Source organism: Pyxicephalus adspersus, chromosome 4 (assembly GCF_032062135.1).
Source record: "Pyxicephalus adspersus chromosome 4, UCB_Pads_2.0, whole genome shotgun sequence".
NCBI lineage: Eukaryota > Metazoa > Chordata > Amphibia > Anura > Pyxicephalidae > Pyxicephalus > Pyxicephalus adspersus.
This window is the reverse complement of record NC_092861.1, coordinates 12,254,222-12,273,312: the sequence shown is the minus strand read 5'-3', so window position 1 is coordinate 12,273,312 and position 19,091 is coordinate 12,254,222. Positions and strand designations below refer to the sequence as shown.

At 36.8% G+C, this 19,091-nt stretch overlaps 1 protein-coding gene across 3 annotated transcripts in view; it reads right to left on the bottom strand.

The window, feature by feature from the left end:
* The window catches only part of RUNX2 (RUNX family transcription factor 2), a 68,305-nt gene extending 54,343 nt beyond the window's left edge, over positions 1–13,962 (bottom strand). For all 3 annotated transcript variants that reach the window (XM_072407407.1, XM_072407409.1, XM_072407408.1), the window contains exon 1: positions 11,836–13,962. In XM_072407407.1, the coding sequence (XP_072263508.1) occupies positions 11,836–12,129 (294 nt within the window). In that variant the 5' untranslated portion in view covers positions 12,130–13,962. The remainder of the gene's footprint in view (positions 1–11,835) is intronic.
* Positions 13,963–19,091: the final 5,129 nt, after the last annotated feature.

Here is a 19,091-nt window from a genome sequence, read left to right as displayed (position 1 = left end):
CAACGTGACCTCAGTTCATTAGCTAGAGAGATCCCTGCTGTATTTTAAAAGTGCAGACTTTTATTATTTAATATTATTGAAGCCAAATGGAAAAGATCCATGAAGGGTTTTTTTGAACAATGCAAGGTACTAGAATGTAGCGGTAAAAAGCAACTGTGCTGAGCAATGTTTATATCTTATGGCAGTGATCAATTTGTCCAAGTTGAGCAAACTAATTTACTCAATGAGCAAGGAGAAGCATCCTTTGGATCCCTTGGCAGATAATATATGGGCGGACTGACAATTCGATTTACCAACAGGTGCTCATCTTGACCTATGGAATATTCTTATGGAACTTGTAATGAGTTTGACCACAGTTACCGATAGCACTGAGACTGGATGTTGTACAAAAATTGAGCTAGAACAACCAAATGTAGTCCTACTGGAACTCAAATGGTTGAGATGCAATGGCACTTCCTAGGGGCATTCCGGGTTATTTTGATATAGGTGGATTATTTGGTCTATACCATGTCTCCTCATTGCCAGCTAATAATCTTCATCTCTTTGACATGACCCCTTTGCAAGTTCAAAAAAACTCCCAGGTCACTCACCATTCTTTATCAATAAATTCTGTATGTATTTAACTATTCTTTGTCTTTTGGTATTTTATGCACACTCTATTATGTGTTATATTTCAGTAATTTGCACTGAAATGTATTTATACCCCGGAACATGTATTCATTTGTTTTTTATTAGGACCCATTCATGGATTTACAATGGCAGCACACCGCCTGTGACCGAGAGGTTACACTGAGCTAAGGGTCTATCATAGTAAAGTGTGTGACTCTGACAGGTCATATGTCTTGGCTTTATCCTTATAATTTTTGTTTCCTTACGCATAACATTCATTTTGTTCTGTTGTGCTGCACCAGAGTTCCAAAGCCTGGTGGTCTAAGAATCCTGGTCCTAATGCATGATAGGAATTCCCAATAACACACACTGCAGGTTTCTCTGTTACTTCTATGCAAAAATCTTGTAATATGAAGCTGATCACAGTCATCAAATGCAAACCTGACTTGGAAGTCTTAATCTGAATGGTGATCCAAGGGGAGAATATTTACAATGTACACTCAGAGTGGCCCGGGGCAGAACTCTGGAGTCTGGTTGCAAAGGATTACACTCAAATTTAGGTAACCGAAATTAAAATTCTGATTTTAGCACAGCTTATTTTGCACCGCATGCAAAGCAGGTCATATGCGGCATTTTATTGCATTTTATGCTGAGTATCTGTGGGTCAGGAGCCCTAAGCTGTAATTGAAAAACCAGCGTTCAACAACTACACCCATGTGTAGTATATAGGCAGATAATGTCACTAATATAAGATAAAAAAATTTCCAGGCACTGAAATATATTACTCACCAAAACCACATTTTAAACTTTGCACCCAACAATCCGAGCCCAAAACTCCTGATCTGACCTCATGGTGGAATGATTTAAATGACCAATGAAACAATTCACACCCACACATCATGACATTTCCCCTGCTAATTCGGCTTTCTGTCCTCTATAACAGCCCCAGAGGGGGAATACCCCAATGGAGTGCGAGGGTGCACATCCTATGCTTACAGAAGCTGCTTCCTCGGTCACAATAAACCACTCCTACATTACTTTGAAGTCCCTTCTCTCTGTAGAGTGGTGTAATACATAATAGTGTCACAGAAAATTTCCTAGAACAAATCTCAGATACGTAGGATTATCATTTTGGGGGGTCAGTCTTAAACCACATTATAGAACACTTATATTTATGAAGTATAACCTGCCAGAGCTGTAAAACAATCAGTGCAATGCACAGCTAATAGCCATACCTATATGATGTTTACATTTAAGGGGTGCTGTGTATGAAGAATTCGGAATCTTTATCTTTACGTCTGTGGGTTGCAGTTAGTATCAATCAAGTTTTGATATCTACAAAGGCTATGGAGAAAAAAAAATCCCCTGTTTGAAGCAGATCTTCAAGTAATATAGAAGGTCCACCTACACTCCAGGCCACTATCAATGGGGAACAAGAGGCCCTTCTGTACCAGACCCCAATCAAAAGAGCTAGAGATGGGAGGGGGGGGGGGGTCCAGGAAGTTTACCTAGTATGGTTAATACCTACCTACCCTTCTAAATAAATCATACTCCTAATAGGTGAAAATGTATCTAAAACTTTCCCTTAGATTGCAAGCTTGATTGGCTAGGGTCATCTTCTCCTCCAATGCCATAGTTTGTACTTCATATATATGCAAGTTTATCATCACTGTCCTTTATATTTGTGATGATAATAGTGATAATAATACCCTAACCGGCACTACCGGGCCTAATGTTACTTTCCAGGGTCATTGCTTTACCTACTAAGAGTTGGTAATTTTTTAGAAGGTGCACAAAATGGTTTGAACACCATCCTACTCAAATCTTAATCATGATTATTTCTATTTACAAGAGAACCAGTTACTTTGATTCAAATGGAATCTTTAGGTAAATCTCCTTCACTGGCCTTATATCACTAAAATAAGGTTTATATGAAATATGATTATTATTATTATTATTATTATTAATAATAATAATATTAATAATAAATGGCTTTTAAATGGAAAACAATACAACTGAAAATATACTTCCAATGAAACAGCCAATATGTATAGGTGATAGGATGGACAAGTCTATTGTCTTTGAAGCTGCAGCATAACCTGGGTCCCTCATTAGAAAAGGCACAAAAGGAGTACACATTAAACAATAAAACAATGTATGTGTGCCAAAAAAAATAAATTATGTTAAACGTAAAAAATTTAATGATATTTGTGTAAACTGGATGGTTTACTATGTAAGATGTTGCCCCATATGGAGGGAGGTTGTGTGTCCTCTTCTGACCCATTCAGCTCTGTTATTAGCACAGCAGCTGTAAAGAAGAGACCTTACAGGTTATACCATCTTGAACACAGCGCCACCTATTGGCTCTATGTGTGCAATCCACGCTTCTGTGTATGGAATGTTAATATATAATGTTGTGAGCAATTATTGCTTATTACATATGCAGTTTCTTCTTCATGTACTGTACCTCTGCTGCTGCTGCATCTTTTCAGTGGAACTCTATCAGTGACATTTAATTGATAAAATGAAAATGAAGGCCATGCGGCTGATATTTTATTTTAGCAGATGGTTAATCAAGGAGACTGAGTGACTGAAGCTGAAATCATATTCACTCATATTCCCTGTTGCTTCTTCCTCTGTTGCAGCACGATTTGCCCAGTGCATTAAAGTTTTGGGGGGCATATGACCTCCTCCCATGATGCAATGCTTAGGCTTTAGTGCCCAATGATAAAGGGGTTCTCCTGTGAAGGATATGACACCATTCAACATAGAGCTACATGGGAATTGCTTTGACTCAGCAGCAATGGAAAAAGGAGTGACGGGGGTTCACTGCAAAATTAATGGGTCAGGAGATGAGCTTTAAAGGTTTTAGGCTACTATGAGTGTAAGAAGTTAGTTGCTGCTGTCTGCTATAGTGGCCCACTGATATGCTAGCTAAAGGCCAATCCTACCAAATCTTCTAGCTGTACATAAAGATTGAACAACAGCATATATACATATTCAAAATCTGCTGGAAAACAATGTATTTTTTCTGTAAAACCATACTATGTATTTTGTGAGCAATCATTGGGAGTTATTATTGTAAAGTTATTATAAGGGATAGTAGGGTAACACATATTAGCACCATATTTTTACAATTATATTTCATATATTGATGTATAGAAGCTCCCCCTAGTGGCTAAGTATCAGACACTGCCCCTAGTGGCTAAGTATCAGACACTGCAGAGTGAATGTACATCAAAATAATTTATACCAGTCCATCTCCAAACCTACAGCTACATGCAGGCCAGGATTTTCATTTAAACGGCTCAGTTGTACAGGTTCTCTATAACTAATCTCAAGTTAGGAGAAATGCATCAGAGAGATGAGCATGTTTTCATATTGGTGCAACCAGATGTCACTGACTTTTAAATATACAGACTAAAACTCAGTTTATTAGATAATAATGCAATGAATAATTTGTCAGGGTCAGGAATTCTTAGTTTTCCACACATTGATGTTAAATTAGGAATAATGGTATCATGGCAAAGGGGCATTATGGGGTAAGCCTAGTACAAACAGACCAATTATCACTTCCGATCCAGTTTCTGATCCAAGAAAATAAGCAGATCTGAAATGAATCTGAAATTTCTTTAACAGCCGGTTGTATTTAATTCTTCAGTTTTGATTTGACATAAATCAGAAAAAACAATGCTCTTTAGTACATAAGGCAAAAAGTGGCAACTTCTGCTGCCTACCCCTCCCTTGGCCTGGCCATGAAAAGTAGTTAAATAAGAAAGTTTTGTGAAATGATGAGAAAGAGAAGCACAAAGAAAAGAGAATATTTGTATTTGTTAAGTACCGGTAATCCTGCCAGCTTGCTTAATAAGAGACAGAGACTCTGATGAACCAAAGAACTTGCATGCACCACTGTTTTTTAGTTAAAGAAATATTGGTCTTGGTAAAGTATAGAGGGGAGATTTTGCAGCTATAACAACTAGAAAAGCAAAAAAGTACACATAGCTGTCCAAAATAAAAAAAAGGACGTTAAGCGAGCCTGAATTGTCAATAAACATTACCATGATGAGCAGGAGACTTTCCAAGGTACGTTCACTTTGCCTTACTTTAGTAAATCCTCACCTTTAGTACCAGAATCCCTAACTTTACACTGGAAAGCAAATATCTATGAGCTGCAATTGTCAGCATGACATAACACAATTATTTCTCTTTTTACTCCTACAGTAAAGTAATGCATAAATCTGCTGCAATACCTGCATGTATTAGGTCATCTATGCCTGCTCAGAATTAAACTGGTCATACAGGCAGCACATTTTAGTTGATTGCAACCAATTGTGAACCACTGGGAATGGCATTATAATAAAAGAAATCAGCAGAAACTAAGCAATTCACCACTAGGATTGTGATCAACCACCAGAAGATAGATCTTCAAGTCAAACCTGGGCAATAAGTTGACAGCTTTAATAGTTTACTGAAAGATCAAACTGCTTCCTTTGGTTGAACCTACCATGTAATATTATTAGTTTTAATCTTTGCAATGCCAAGTTCAATTTACTATAAAAATTCTGATTAATTGGTAGGAAAACTCAAGTCAACAGAGCAATAACCTCTCCAACCCTGTGTTATCTGCAGTTCTATAATCACTACACTAAATACAAAACTTTGATTTATCAAGAAATCAGCAACATTCTAAATAAAACGGGCACGGCTTAGTGCTAACTCCTATCTCTACCATCTGACCTGGTTTCTTTCTTACAGATCTATCTACAAAATATACCAACAGGTGCAAAAAAAGTTCAAGATTTATGTTCACATAAGGTTAGCATACATTTCTGTGTGTTACATTCAAATGACAATCTGTTTAACAGCTATTTTATTTTATTTTAGGGAATAATAGTTGTTGAATGAAAAGGTTGCATTGCATTGATGACAATTTTCTTCACTATACAAAAAAGCTAATATTATTCAGAAACTCCTCAATTTATTTTCGTAATTGCACAAGGTAATAATATTTGTCACATTTTATATTTGTAACTGTGGTATGTGTTTGAGATCCGCACTAAGAACAAGCAGGTCAAATAGATTTGCATCGCCATTTAATAAATAAATAAAAATATACTTCCTAGTATTAATCTGGGCTTTAACATTAATCATAGGGGGTGAGGAAAGAATACCATGACATGCGTCTGTATTTATTTAAGTTATATTGTTATGTAATAAAATGTAGCTTTGTACCAGAGTTTGTGGTATGTTTTTACAAAAAAAGCAAAAATATTTTACTTATGGGTTAACACAAACATGGTATTACTATTTACTATACATTTTTATTAACCAATATTGTTATCCAATACAATTAGAATCATTTTCTTTAAATAATAAAAATAGGAAGCAGCAATGCTTCAAGTTTAACCATGACTCTCTCATCTGCTGAAAATTTTTTGTTTGTTATAAACAGAATGTTTAATTAATATAATTTTTTATAAAGCTCCATTTCTTCATTTGCAGTTCCATATCGGCCCAGCTTAATAAAATGTGCAAACCTTTTGCAATCAGTCATCATTACAGAACAGAAATAAAACAGAATTAAAAAGAAAAACTGTCAGCATGAGAAAGTCAAAAGCAGAAAAGTAATAATTAGAAAATCCCAGTTAATTTTACAAAAAAAAAAAACTAAGACAGTTGTTAATAAATAAATAAGAAATTAGAAAGTTTTTATTACCAAAGAGGGTCATCACCACAGCCCAGATATGAGGACATTTCAGATATTTATTATTATTTTTATTATTATGATTATTTGATTTTTCACTGAACCTGATTAGATATTTGAAGAAAATATAATTTTTTGGCAGCTAAGCTTCATGCTTTGTGTTAAAATATAAATTTACATTGAGATTCTTATACTCCGGTACATTCCTGATAAGGCCATTCGGTAACATTAACTTTCAAAGAGAAGTAGCATGCAAATTAAAGTGAAGTAAGTACTTTTAGTACTTTTTAAAAAGCGTAGTTTGACGTAAAAGTGTAGTTTCGACTTCTTTTCCTTCCTCTTCACTGTCTATTTCTTGGTTTTCTATCGCACGCCATTGTCTGCCTAACATTATTATCAAAGGTTTCTGCCCCAGCGCTTATCTCTTACTGTTATGTTATGTAGCAATATTCTTTTGGCTATAGCATAACTTACTTTTTAATGTGGGTGCTTGTAACACTGGTCTGCTCATTTTAAGGATGCTTAGAACAATTCCCTATTGGAGGCATTGGAGATAATAATAAATATGTCTCTGATATACATTAAATTGATCAAAGAAAAGACGAACAAATTTGAAGGCTAAATCTAAACGTCAAAAAATATCTGCATAAGAAATGTAAAGCTTTAAGGAACATATAAATAATTCTGCAGTGTTTTCAGTGGAATTAAATAGAGATTTTAATATTTAAATTAAATTAATTTAGAGATTTACAGTCTATAATGTTTTGTTTAAAGCAAAAATGATATGTAAAATTGACTAAAAAGTTTATATTTGATAGAAAAGACTGATGCATCGTAACTTTCCATACAATAAATGTTTATATTTTTGTATCGGGACATAGCTTGTGGTGCAGTCCCTATGCCTTTAGACACTGCGGCTGCGTAGAATGGATCCTTATTTTATAGGCATAGAATGGCAGTAGCCAGGCCTTAATAAAATCTACACATTCAGCCACTGCCCACAAGCACCTCCTCATCTGACGATTTATTGTGAGACATGTGCTTGTAAGACTAAAGCTAAAAACAGCCGAACTTACTGTAGACTGACTTTGCAGCTCTTCACACCGTTCAGATGCTAAATATAAATCATAAAGGTCCCAAATTAGCTGCAAACTTTGTAAAAGGCATTATAGCAGCAAAGTATAAATTTTATAAAATACTTTTTTTTTATTAAAAAAATAAATAAAATGTGATTCTTATAATTATTATGTAACAAATGAGTCCTAATACTGAACCTTAATATTAATAATCCATGACTTCCTGATAACTTCTTCTTTTATAGTCTATAGTTACTGAAACATTACATTTCTAAGGTGTTGAATTTTAAAAGTTGTATTTTACTTAAATGCCCCCCATAAAACAGCAGAAATATATAAATAGTTATGTTAACTTTGAGGCTGATATACTAATCTCTTTTTACAATACCGATGTCATTTTATTGCTATTATATTATTAATGCTGGGGTGATTTTTTTATATATAACGACAGGTTTGTTCAAATATTGAATTGCAAATGGCAGGAATTTGCTATGTAAAACTATTTTTTTTATATTACAGTTCTTTGCAAATATTTTGAAAATATATCCTATTTTGGTAAAAATGCATTTACATTTTCTGGACTGGAAATAAAGTTGACACTCATTTAACCTTAATATTTGGGGGCTTTTTAATTCTTCGTCAATCTGCCAAAAAAATAGAACCCCACAAAGCACCAGCTATTGCTGAGCACAATATAGCAAAGTACAAACTGGTGAAAAAAAAAATGGCAACAAAGTATAGCAGACCGGTCTTTAAATATCGCAGCAAGTGATGGCGTTTTTTGGTGTGAACAGGAACCACAGCTGGGACAGGAGCCTGAAACATTTAAGCCATATAAAATGTACTTTATTTAGTTGCAGAAATAGATTTTTTTATACATATGCCCCGGGAGGAAAAAGAAAAAACTCTGCTTCATTGCTGAGTTGATGCAGAACCCCCTCTGGGGATATTGACTGTAAATTAAAATACTTGGCTCCAAGCTTGCAGCAGGAAGACATAGTCAACCACGATTAACTATTCAGATGCCAAGACGCTGCCAAAGCAAATGCTTTTTTTTTATTTCTTTAAGATAAATCTGAAATATTGGAAGATCTGCACTAGCAGATATCAGCAGATAATGTGGCTTGCAGAAGTTTTTTTTTCCGATATGAAGTTTTAGAAAACTGAAGTGAAGTGTCCCTGCAACAATGCGCATTAAATGTATATTAACAATTACTTAAGAACTTAGGAACTTGTTGAACAGACCTGATGCATTTCCAGGGACATTAATGCTGACTAACTGGATCAGTATTTACTTTAGAGAAGCAGTGCAGCAATTGTTCATGTGTTCTATGATCATTTTAAAATAAAAAAGAAAAATTGGCTGAACAAACTTTTTAAAAACAGATCTTTTTTTCTGCACAGTCCTGTTAAAGTTATAGTCATGTTTTTTAGTTTAGTTTGACATTGTACCATTCTTAATTGCTATCTTTTTGGCTAGCGGTTGGCTTATCAATGTTGTCACCCAATATTCAGCCGCTTTTCTATTTGAATCCTGTGTGAATCTTGAGTGAAAACACTGGCATATAGATCTCGATGTCTATCAAGCAAAATATGATGTTGGAGGAGACCTGTGTGCTGCTTTACCAGCTGTTATATGTTTACAGAAGTGGATGGTAAAGTGTGTTTTCACTTCATACACCTTAATAAAGACTGTTTTATAACTTCCATAGGTCAGAGCAGATCGTGTTACTAACCTGCAGCCATATAGGGACCGCACCGGTAATAAGTAAAAGGGACATTTACAGAGGAAGGGTTTTACACAAGGAATTGGCCAGGAATTTTAGGAAAAGCCAATCCTGTGCAATGCCAGCTAACCTGTCCAGAGAAGAGTGCATAACACTGGTGCATGCAGCATTCACCTATCAGCCCAACACTTTCATCCAGCCTGTGAATGTCTATAATAACATGACCTCCAAATGCTGGAGATGTCACCATCTTTCCAATACTACTTACTGGACAATGCTAACACAGATGTCTAAAAACAAAACTTTGCCTCTTAAGTGACATTTACTTTACAACAATACCACAAATGAGGTTTTGGGGTCAGTGAATGTACGATTTGGGGTCAGCGAATGAACGCAGCTTTGCATTTGAATAGGTTTTTTTAGTGGGTAAGAACTCCACAAACATTTTTTTTAGATAACGCTTGGGGTTATCTCAGTGGCAGTTCCAAGTTTTTAAGATTTGCCCCTAAAAGTTTCTATGGCTATAAAAGTCTGTAAAAGACTATAAAATTCTTTTATTTCAACATGCCATTATATTATTTTCATCTATTATGGGGAATATGGCTTTTTATAAAAATAAACTGAAGATCAGAATATGAGTGTATCAATAGTATTGGTTACATTATATTAAGTATTTAGTGACTGTGACCTTATGAATGTATTTCATATCTTGGCAGCTTTACATCTATACATATATTCTGGACGCCTACACAAATAGTAAAGTGCAGGGGAGATAGTTTTCAAGCAACTTTTTTTTAACTATTTGAAAGTTGGACGGTAAAGGAGGGCTTGTGACAGGTTAGGGGGGGGGGGGGGCACATCAGCTACTTAAAATAAACTCTAAACGACAGCTACAAGTTTTTATAACAAAATTGCATGCAAAACATTGCAGAAAGAAATTATTATTTAAACTATTCAAGCCCTAAAAAACCAACGTGCATCATTTACATGATGGTAGCAGTAAATCTACAATCCTCTGGGGGGTCCATTGAATAAAAAGTTATGCAGATAGGCTTTCTGTTCATATAAATGGTCATATAATATAATTACCTACATGCCAGGCTTTTACCTATTTTTTTAAATAAAAGAAATCCTGGAAAACCTAATCTTGTAATACCCAGCCAGCTCCCCCCAGGGCCTTTAATATCGACAATCCCGATTAAAACGTTAAGATTAAACTTCATTTGTTGCCATTTAGATAACTGACCTCCTTTTTATTATACATAGATGATCTGATTTGAATGGCATCTGATGGAATTAAGAAGGAAGACTGATACTCCAAACCAGTTGTGAATGAGGAAACCCCCGGCAGAGTAACCAGTGCCACTGTGCTGGGATAAAAGTCGGTTGTCTATATGGAGGTGATTTGGTTACACTCATATACATATATATATATATAAACTACACTATAAAAAAGTCTGATGTCTCGTATACATATATATATAAACTATATTATAAAAAAAGTTTGATGTCTCGTATACATATAGATATAAACTACATTATAAAAAAGTCTGATGTCTCATATACACATATATTTATAAAGTACACTATAAAAAAAGTCTGATACCTCATATACATATACATATAAACTACATTATAAAAAAGTCTGATGTCTCATATATATATATATATATATATATATATATATATATATATATAAACTACACTATAAAAAAGTTTGATGTCTCGTATACATATATATATATAAACTACAGTATAAAAAAAAAGTCTGATACCTCATATACATATATATATATAGACTACACTATAAAAAAAGTTTGATGTCTCATATACATATATATATATAGACTACACTATAAAAAAATTTGATGTCTCATATACACATACATATATAAACTACACTATAAAAAAAGTATCACGTCTCCTATACATACACATATATATATATATATATATAAAATACACTATAAAAAGTTTGATGTCTCATACACATATACATTTATATATAAACTACACTATAAAAAGTTTGATGTCTCATACACATATACATATATATATAAACTACACTATAAAAAAGTCTGATGTCTCATATATATATAAAGTACATTATAAAAAAAAGTCTCATATCTCATATACATATATATATAAAGTACACTATAAAAGAGTCTCATGTCTCATATACATATATTTATATATAAAGTACACTTTTCATCTCCTGATACTTACATCTTTTACACTTGCTAGAAATATCTCTATATTGATGTAAAATGTTCACACAGCTTTAAATGCATTTTGGATAAAGTGTGATAAGGAATGTCAGGCTACAGGTAGGAGATCATTTCTCACAATTATTCAGGACTCCACTAATGAACCAGATAATTCTTCCATTAGAATTCCTACTGGGCTATTTAAATACCATGTGGTTATAAATATTTAGCAAGGAAGAGGGATCAGAACATTCGGTGACTATTTCATGTACAGCGCTGTGTGATATGTTGGCGCTATATAAATCCTGTTTATTAATAATAATAATGAGAATGAAAGGAACAAGGGTGTGACCATGCTGCTGGATACCCAGGGCAGATGTGCAGAATTGGGGTATTTCTAGGGGTAATGTTGGGGTAAGTGTGATGGGACCATCCTGGAAATGAGTGTTATAAAGGTAAGTTTCCCAAGTGTCTGATCAGAATGAGGAATATGACACATAGATTGTACCCACCTTGAATGCCACCGGCAGGGTCTTGTTGCATCGCCAGTGTGAGGGCAGCACGGAGCACAGGAAGTTCGGGCTGTCGGTTCTGACCAGCTCGGCCGGGTGGTCGGCGATGATCTCCACCATGGTCCGGTTGTCGTGTGCTCGCATCCTGGGCACCGGCAGTGCCGCCTCCTGCTGCTGGGGCTGGGGCTGCTGCGGGCCGGGCACCGGGCTCACGTCGCTCATCTTGCCGGGCTGCAGGCTGCTGGAGGGCGGGCTGAACCTCCGGCTGGTGCTGGGATCTAGGGGAATATGCATCACAACAGCCACGGGTTACTGGCAGGCCTGGATTACTGGGGTACAGGCATGGGGGGCCCGGGGCTGCTGGATGGTGGGGGCCCGGGGCTGCTGGATGGGGGCCCGGGGCTGCTGGATGGATGGATGGGGTGCAGGCTGCTCGGTGCACTCCGATATTGCCGGCTCTGTGCTGTGACGGTTCGGTGAACGGATAAAAGGCTCAGAAAGTTCAATCAGACTCCAAGTGATCTTCACAGATTGCTGCGATGTCTTCTTACACTTCTCCTGGCTGCATCCACTGGCATCACCCAAACCTGACAATGCCCCCTGATCACTGTGTGCCAGCCTGGCACTGCTTCCAACACATCTCACTACAGGACCGCACCAGGGGGAGTCCTCATATAATATGAATGGGATCCGGCACAGTCTGGGAGGGGATCAGTGACAACAGCAAACTTCACGAGGGATTGTTCTAACTGTATAGGAAGTGATAGGGGGTCCTAGATACCAAGGCTGTTATTATAGGGTCCTGGATACAGCACCCCAATGTTCTATAAGGAGCTCTAATACTGTCCTGGACAATGCACCCCAATTCTGTTATTATAGGGTCCTAGACACTGCACCCCAATGTTCTATAAGGAGCTATAATACTGTCCTGGACAATGCACCCCAATTCTGTTATTATAGGGTCCTGGATACAGCACCCCAATGTTCTATAAGGAGCTATAATACTGTCCTAGACAATGCACCCCAATTCTGTTATTATAGGGTCCTGGGCACTGCACCCCAATGTTCTATAAGGAGCTATAATACTGTCCTGGACAATGCACCCCAATGTTCTATAAGGAGCTATAATACTGTCCTAGACAATGCACCCCAATGCTATTATTATAGGGTCCTAAATACCAATGCTATTAGGGTCCCAGACACAGCACCCCAATGTTCTATCCCAGCACTGTAGCTCTCTCTATAGGAATTGATAACAATGTAGCGATCTATGTAAGGATTCAGCTGTATGGGAGATCTCTGCAGCCTTCCCTGGGAAGTTGTAACAATATCTATGTGTAGGATGTTATTCTAGAGATAGCTCAGGCTTGTAAGATCTAACACAGATTGTCTATAGAAAGTCTTTTCTAATGTTCTTTGTCACATACCACACAGATGGAAGTCCTCTGCCCCTACAGATTATAATTCTTCTCTCTTCTTTAATAAATTCCCATGCAGACATCTAATACATCAAACTGTCTTCTTCTACAGGCACAGCAATCCCTATGGAAGTCACTTCATCAATAAGGTGCACAGTCCCTACTTCTTCATGCACAGTCCCTTCTTCCCATGCACAGTCCTGTTCACCGCCTGCACTTCTTCTCATTCATCCAGCCCTGAGATTCGCTTCCTCTCAGTCCAACAATGACAACTTTAAAAAAGCCACAGAGATCGGCAGCTTGGAGCTTTCAGTGCCCCCACAAAAAAAGAATTCTTCTGTGCAAGAAATAGAAGGGGTGAAAAGTTTTTTTTTAATCTGTCAGACTTTTCTCCATGAAAAAATGCTGCGGTCGGGGGATGAGAAGCCGTGTCCTGAGCCTTTTTTTCAGCAGTAGGCTGGATTTGCAATGATTAGGGGTTTGTGGTTTATATAGAGGAGTCCTCAGCCAGCAGAGGAGACACAGCAACACGTGGTATCCTGACACAGGATCAAAGTCATTAGTCCCCAGCCAGCTGCTGCACTACACCCCATCCACATACAGCATGACCAGCATAAGCAGGCGAGTCGGGAGAAGTTCAGCAGCAGCCCCCTGCCTGCACAGCCAGCTTGTTTGTGTCTTATGTTAGAAAAGGGCAGATCTTATTAAGAGCATTTTCTGTACCCAATAGTAATAGTGCAGGACACCGCCCACTGAACATAAAGGGCCTATGAAAAGCCTTGCTGCATGATTTGGGGAGCTCTACAGTGCCATGTACTGTTCCACCTTTCTGCCTGGATATATAGAGAGAGAAAAGTGCTGCTGGGTTAGAGATCTGTCTGCTAGTCTGCTCAGGACTTCACCACAAGCATGCCTGGATCACTCTGCATAGGGCTCATCCTCAAGGGGCATAATGGATAGGTTCAAATGAAAGGTACACAGGGTACTGGAAAATGGGTGAAACACCCTAGGGGGCAATAAACATAGACTGCTTACTGTCTATGGGTGCAGGCTTTATTCTAAAGAACAATATCCTGCCTGGATAGTCAGGTGATAATGGTACCCAGGGTACTTTAAGTTCTATAACCTACTGCAGGGGGCAATAAATATATACTGGCTTCTGTACAGAAGTGCAATAAATATATACTGGCTTCTGTACATGGGTGTAATAAATATATACTGTCTTATGTACATAGTGCAATAAATAAATACTGACTTCTGTAATGGGGGCAATTAATATATACTGGCTTCTGTAGATGGGTGCAATAAATATATACTGGCTTCTGTAGATGGGTGCTGGCTTGAACCAGAAGCACCATGCCCTGTCTGGATAGTCAGAGGTTACTGGTGATAATGGTACCCAGGGTACTTGAAATTAGGTGACCAACACCAAGAGTAATAGGAATATACTGGCTTCTGTATAAGAATGCAGGCTTCATCAGAGACACAATGTCTGTTATTAGATAATAAGGAAATATCATATATAAAGGTACCAGAATACTTTGGTTTCCCACACTAGGGGGTAATAGGAATATACTGGATTCTATGTAAAGGTACAGGATTTATTTAGAGACACCATGTACTGCCTGCTAACCAAGACCAATATTAGGGGTACTTGGGGTATTAGTGACCTTACTTGGGGCAAATAGTCAATATTAGCTATTCATACTTTATGAAGGTGGAAGACAAGCTACCTGGCACTGTAGATTCAAGAGGGACACCATCTAAACAAAAACATTTCTGTGTGGTCTCATGGCAGAGCTGTTTAGGTCTTGACATATAATAGATGTAAATAGAACATCTTGTAGGGTAAAGTGACAGTATTTGTGCAAAGGGTCCACCTGACACACTACTGACTACCTTCATCACTGCCACAACCTAATACCTCCCCTCAAACACTAGGGGGAGCAGTTACACCACTCCCCTCATCATTAGCCGTACATGGGCCTGGCAAGTGACTGCACGGTCACATGGGAGGAGGTCACATGATCTTCTGAGCAGCGGGTATTTTTGTTGGCCCATTGATGGGTTGGCGATGCCATAGAGAGGGGTGTGTACAGATACTGTGACTATGCCTAGAATGTTGGATGTATATAATGGATAAAACCTTCATTTTACAGACAGACCCTTATATTACCACAAATAATGGATAAAAATCATTATTCTGATTCCACTGGACCTATCCAGGTGAAAATAAATTTTCCCCCGGGCTATCGTGTAACTCTATAGGAAACCTGTACTGAGAGAAATATGGCGGCTGACCTGTTCTTTTTCCTGAATACTAGATAACTAGTGATCCAATGGCTTCCATATCACTAAACTTGAACAATTATGCAGAATGGACATTCTAAAGGGTTTTATCTTTGCATCTTTGTATTCCTATCCTAGACATAATGGACCTGATTTATTAAAACTCTTCAAGACTGGAGAAGATGACTATCATGGGAGATCCTGAGTAATCCAGCAAACCTCTAATCAATTATTTGAAGCAGAATCATTACAGGTTTGTTGGATCACCCAGGTTCTCACATAATAATCTTCTCCAGGCTTGGAGAGTTTTAATAAATAATTTTTGCATTCCTTGCACATTTGTATAAACATTAAAGTCATGGGGAACCCATATAAATGTTTTTCACAAGTATTACATTGGGGTTATATCTCATTATTAGCTTATAATCTAATTGAGTTCCTCTTTAATAATATCACATACTAATACAGAATACTAGAGACCCCACTCTGCCATCAGTAACCAGAAAAACATTTTTGTTTAGATAAAAGCTCTTTCACAACTTTATAATAACAATGTCATGGAATGATACATAGATATACATTTATATTATAAACAAATATACAACAGCAATGCTAAACATGAATATACAGAACATGATAATATAATATAAAATGATAACTGCATTATTGTGTGACCAGACAACTATTTCTACACAGACTGATATTTCAACAAAGACATTTCTACACATTTATAATATAACATGATTTCACATTATTCTACACATATGTTATTAAACAAAAAAATTAAACTTGTGCAGCAACCAATTAAATGCCACTAATCAGAAGAAACTTGTTAAATACTTGTTGAGCAGTGATAATATTATATTGAGATGTTGTATACAGGACTGTATGTGTGGTATTGTTATTGTAGTACACATGTATTTATCCCTGTGCTGTATGAAGAATGTATAATGTACATGCCATGGGAAATGTATACTGTAACAACATTGCACTAAAATATACTGTGTCATGTTCTAGAAATATTCAGTATAGTCTTGTTATATAAAAGTTTAATGTTTTCTAATTCTACCCTAAAAGATAATATTATACAGGCCTTTGAGTACTACAAAGTGTATATCTATGTAACAGAGAAGTCTTAGGCTGACCATACACCCTATAACTTCTTATAGGTCCTTATAACTTCCTATACTTCCATCAGATCTGTACAACACAAATATAGCATAATATACCAAGTATAGCAAGTATAACCAGTTTAAAGATTATAAATGAGATTGTAAATATGTATGGTCAGCCTAAAAGTCGGATTTCTGTTACTTCAATTTAAAGCTTTTCTTTTAATTTAATGAAACTTGTAATAATGTAATAAAATAGTACCATTATATTATCTTCACCAGAAAATGTCATGCAAAGTATTGAAAATGTTTAGCTTTATTGTGTTGTACAAATGATTGTTCTCCTTTTATCTTTGGCTCATTTTACAACCACATACCTGAACATTTTCTGTACCTAACATCCCTGGTTTTGTATTATTCAGTGTTCTCATATTAATATGTTGAAAACATTTTTGCCAGTGTGTGTAGAACTATTGAGGAATGATTCAGCAATCGTCTGGTGGTGGAAAACGTGCAATCTGTGATGTCATGCAGGATTATTCGGTAGGGGTTGGCTATGATCTGGGTATTGTTGGATAATTTTGCTTTGTGTGTATTAAACTATTAGATTTTTTATTGTATTGTGGGAAATATTAGGAAGAATGTGAGAATTACAGATTTGTGGCATAACAAAAATTACGTGAACTATTTTTAGATGTAAACGGTACCTAGCTGACATTTTATAAACTTACTAATGGATCACTGCCCTGGAACAAGCATGCACACCTAAATGGGATTCATCCAGATCCACAGTGAACATCCAATTGCCTCAAAGTGAATCAATCAACTGGTAATGAGATTTTCTAAACTCCCCAGCAATTCTGTCCCATGTTCTTTATTGGGGATCACAAATGAAGTTTGATGAAGATGTTACAGACATGGCACGCCCTGGACACACAATGAACTTTTTTATAAATCAGGAGAACCCCTGGTGGTCCCTTTACTCTCATCCCAATGTTGCAGTGAGCTGTGGATTTTTACCAATTAACTTAACCACCAGCAAATTAAAAAAGAGCAGCAATACAAATTAGAAAATGCCGGAAAATGTTATTAGGAAAATGATAGCTCATCATCCCATACTATACCGCTTTCTTCTCCAGACTTTATTTTTTCCTTTTTTTACAGAAAACATTTAATGAGAGAGATGTGATCTGAGAGAGCCGTGTGAGCAAACTATTAAGATTTTTGTGTGACCCAGAGGGTGAGTAATGATGGAAAATCAGAAGTTAGGTTTTCATACAGAACACCACTAGGGGTACACATGCAGCGTGATTGTACATGCAGGTGATCTGCAGAATACATGGAGAAAGGAACATGTAGAAAAAGTTAGTGCTGGAGTCTTTGCTGAGTCTTAAAGGAGAACACAAATAAAAAAGATTCTTATATTAAATGTATCAGGCGTGTGCATTATATTGTAACTGGATTTGTGAAGTCATGCAGGAGCTTTTAAATTGTTTGGAGAACATTTCCACTCACACTGTAGCACACACAAAAATAGTTGATTTTAAATTGAAAATTCAGTCTAAATTGGCTATGTTAGGTATCATAGTTTGTTTTATCTATAAAGCAGTCACAGTATAAGTAGAAAAGCCTGTCCGCTGCCACCAGATGCAGTATGGGATCATTGCTCTCTGGGAGGATGGAAAGGTCTCAATATAGAGCTCTGGCTCTGAGAACAGGGGACATGTCAGACCTCTCAATAGGGATCATTGTTTCCCCCAAGAGCCTCACTATGCAGCGGCTGGCAGGGAAATGGCTTTTCTTCCCTAAATGAGGCTGCTTTTTAAGGAAAACAAACTGTAAAACTTTGCACCTTATGCAAAGGTTGGCTTTAGCATAGATCTAAACCACAAGAACCCCTAATCAAGGAAATCGGTCCGCATTATTTTCAGCAGTACCTCAAAGTACAACTCACACTAGTGCTTTGCCATATGATACAGTGAAGTTTGCTGGAAAAAGCATTGGCATGCTATTTCACCAAAATGTAAAATACATGCTGATCATATTGAGAACATTATTGCAAAGCATGTTAAATTGTCCTAAAAGCCCACTTACACTATTACAGTGCATTGCACATATGCAGTATTATACATTGTGACAGCAATTAACAGGCTGCCTAATGTACCTAATGTTCCAATAGGGGTCCATGTGGCATTTTTAAAAGTGCAATGTAAATATATTGTTCTGCATTATTCTTTACTGCAATGCAACTCCACTGAACTAATTCAGAATGAATGGCACTCCATTGCACCAACACATGCACTGTGCAGAATGGTGGCAATACCACAACACAATTGTGTGAATGGGCTACTTTTAGCTTGTTATTGTTATAATAACAATTGCCATTTTTGCCTTTTTTCACCTTGTCTCCTACCTCTTTTGTCACCTCTTCTCAGCT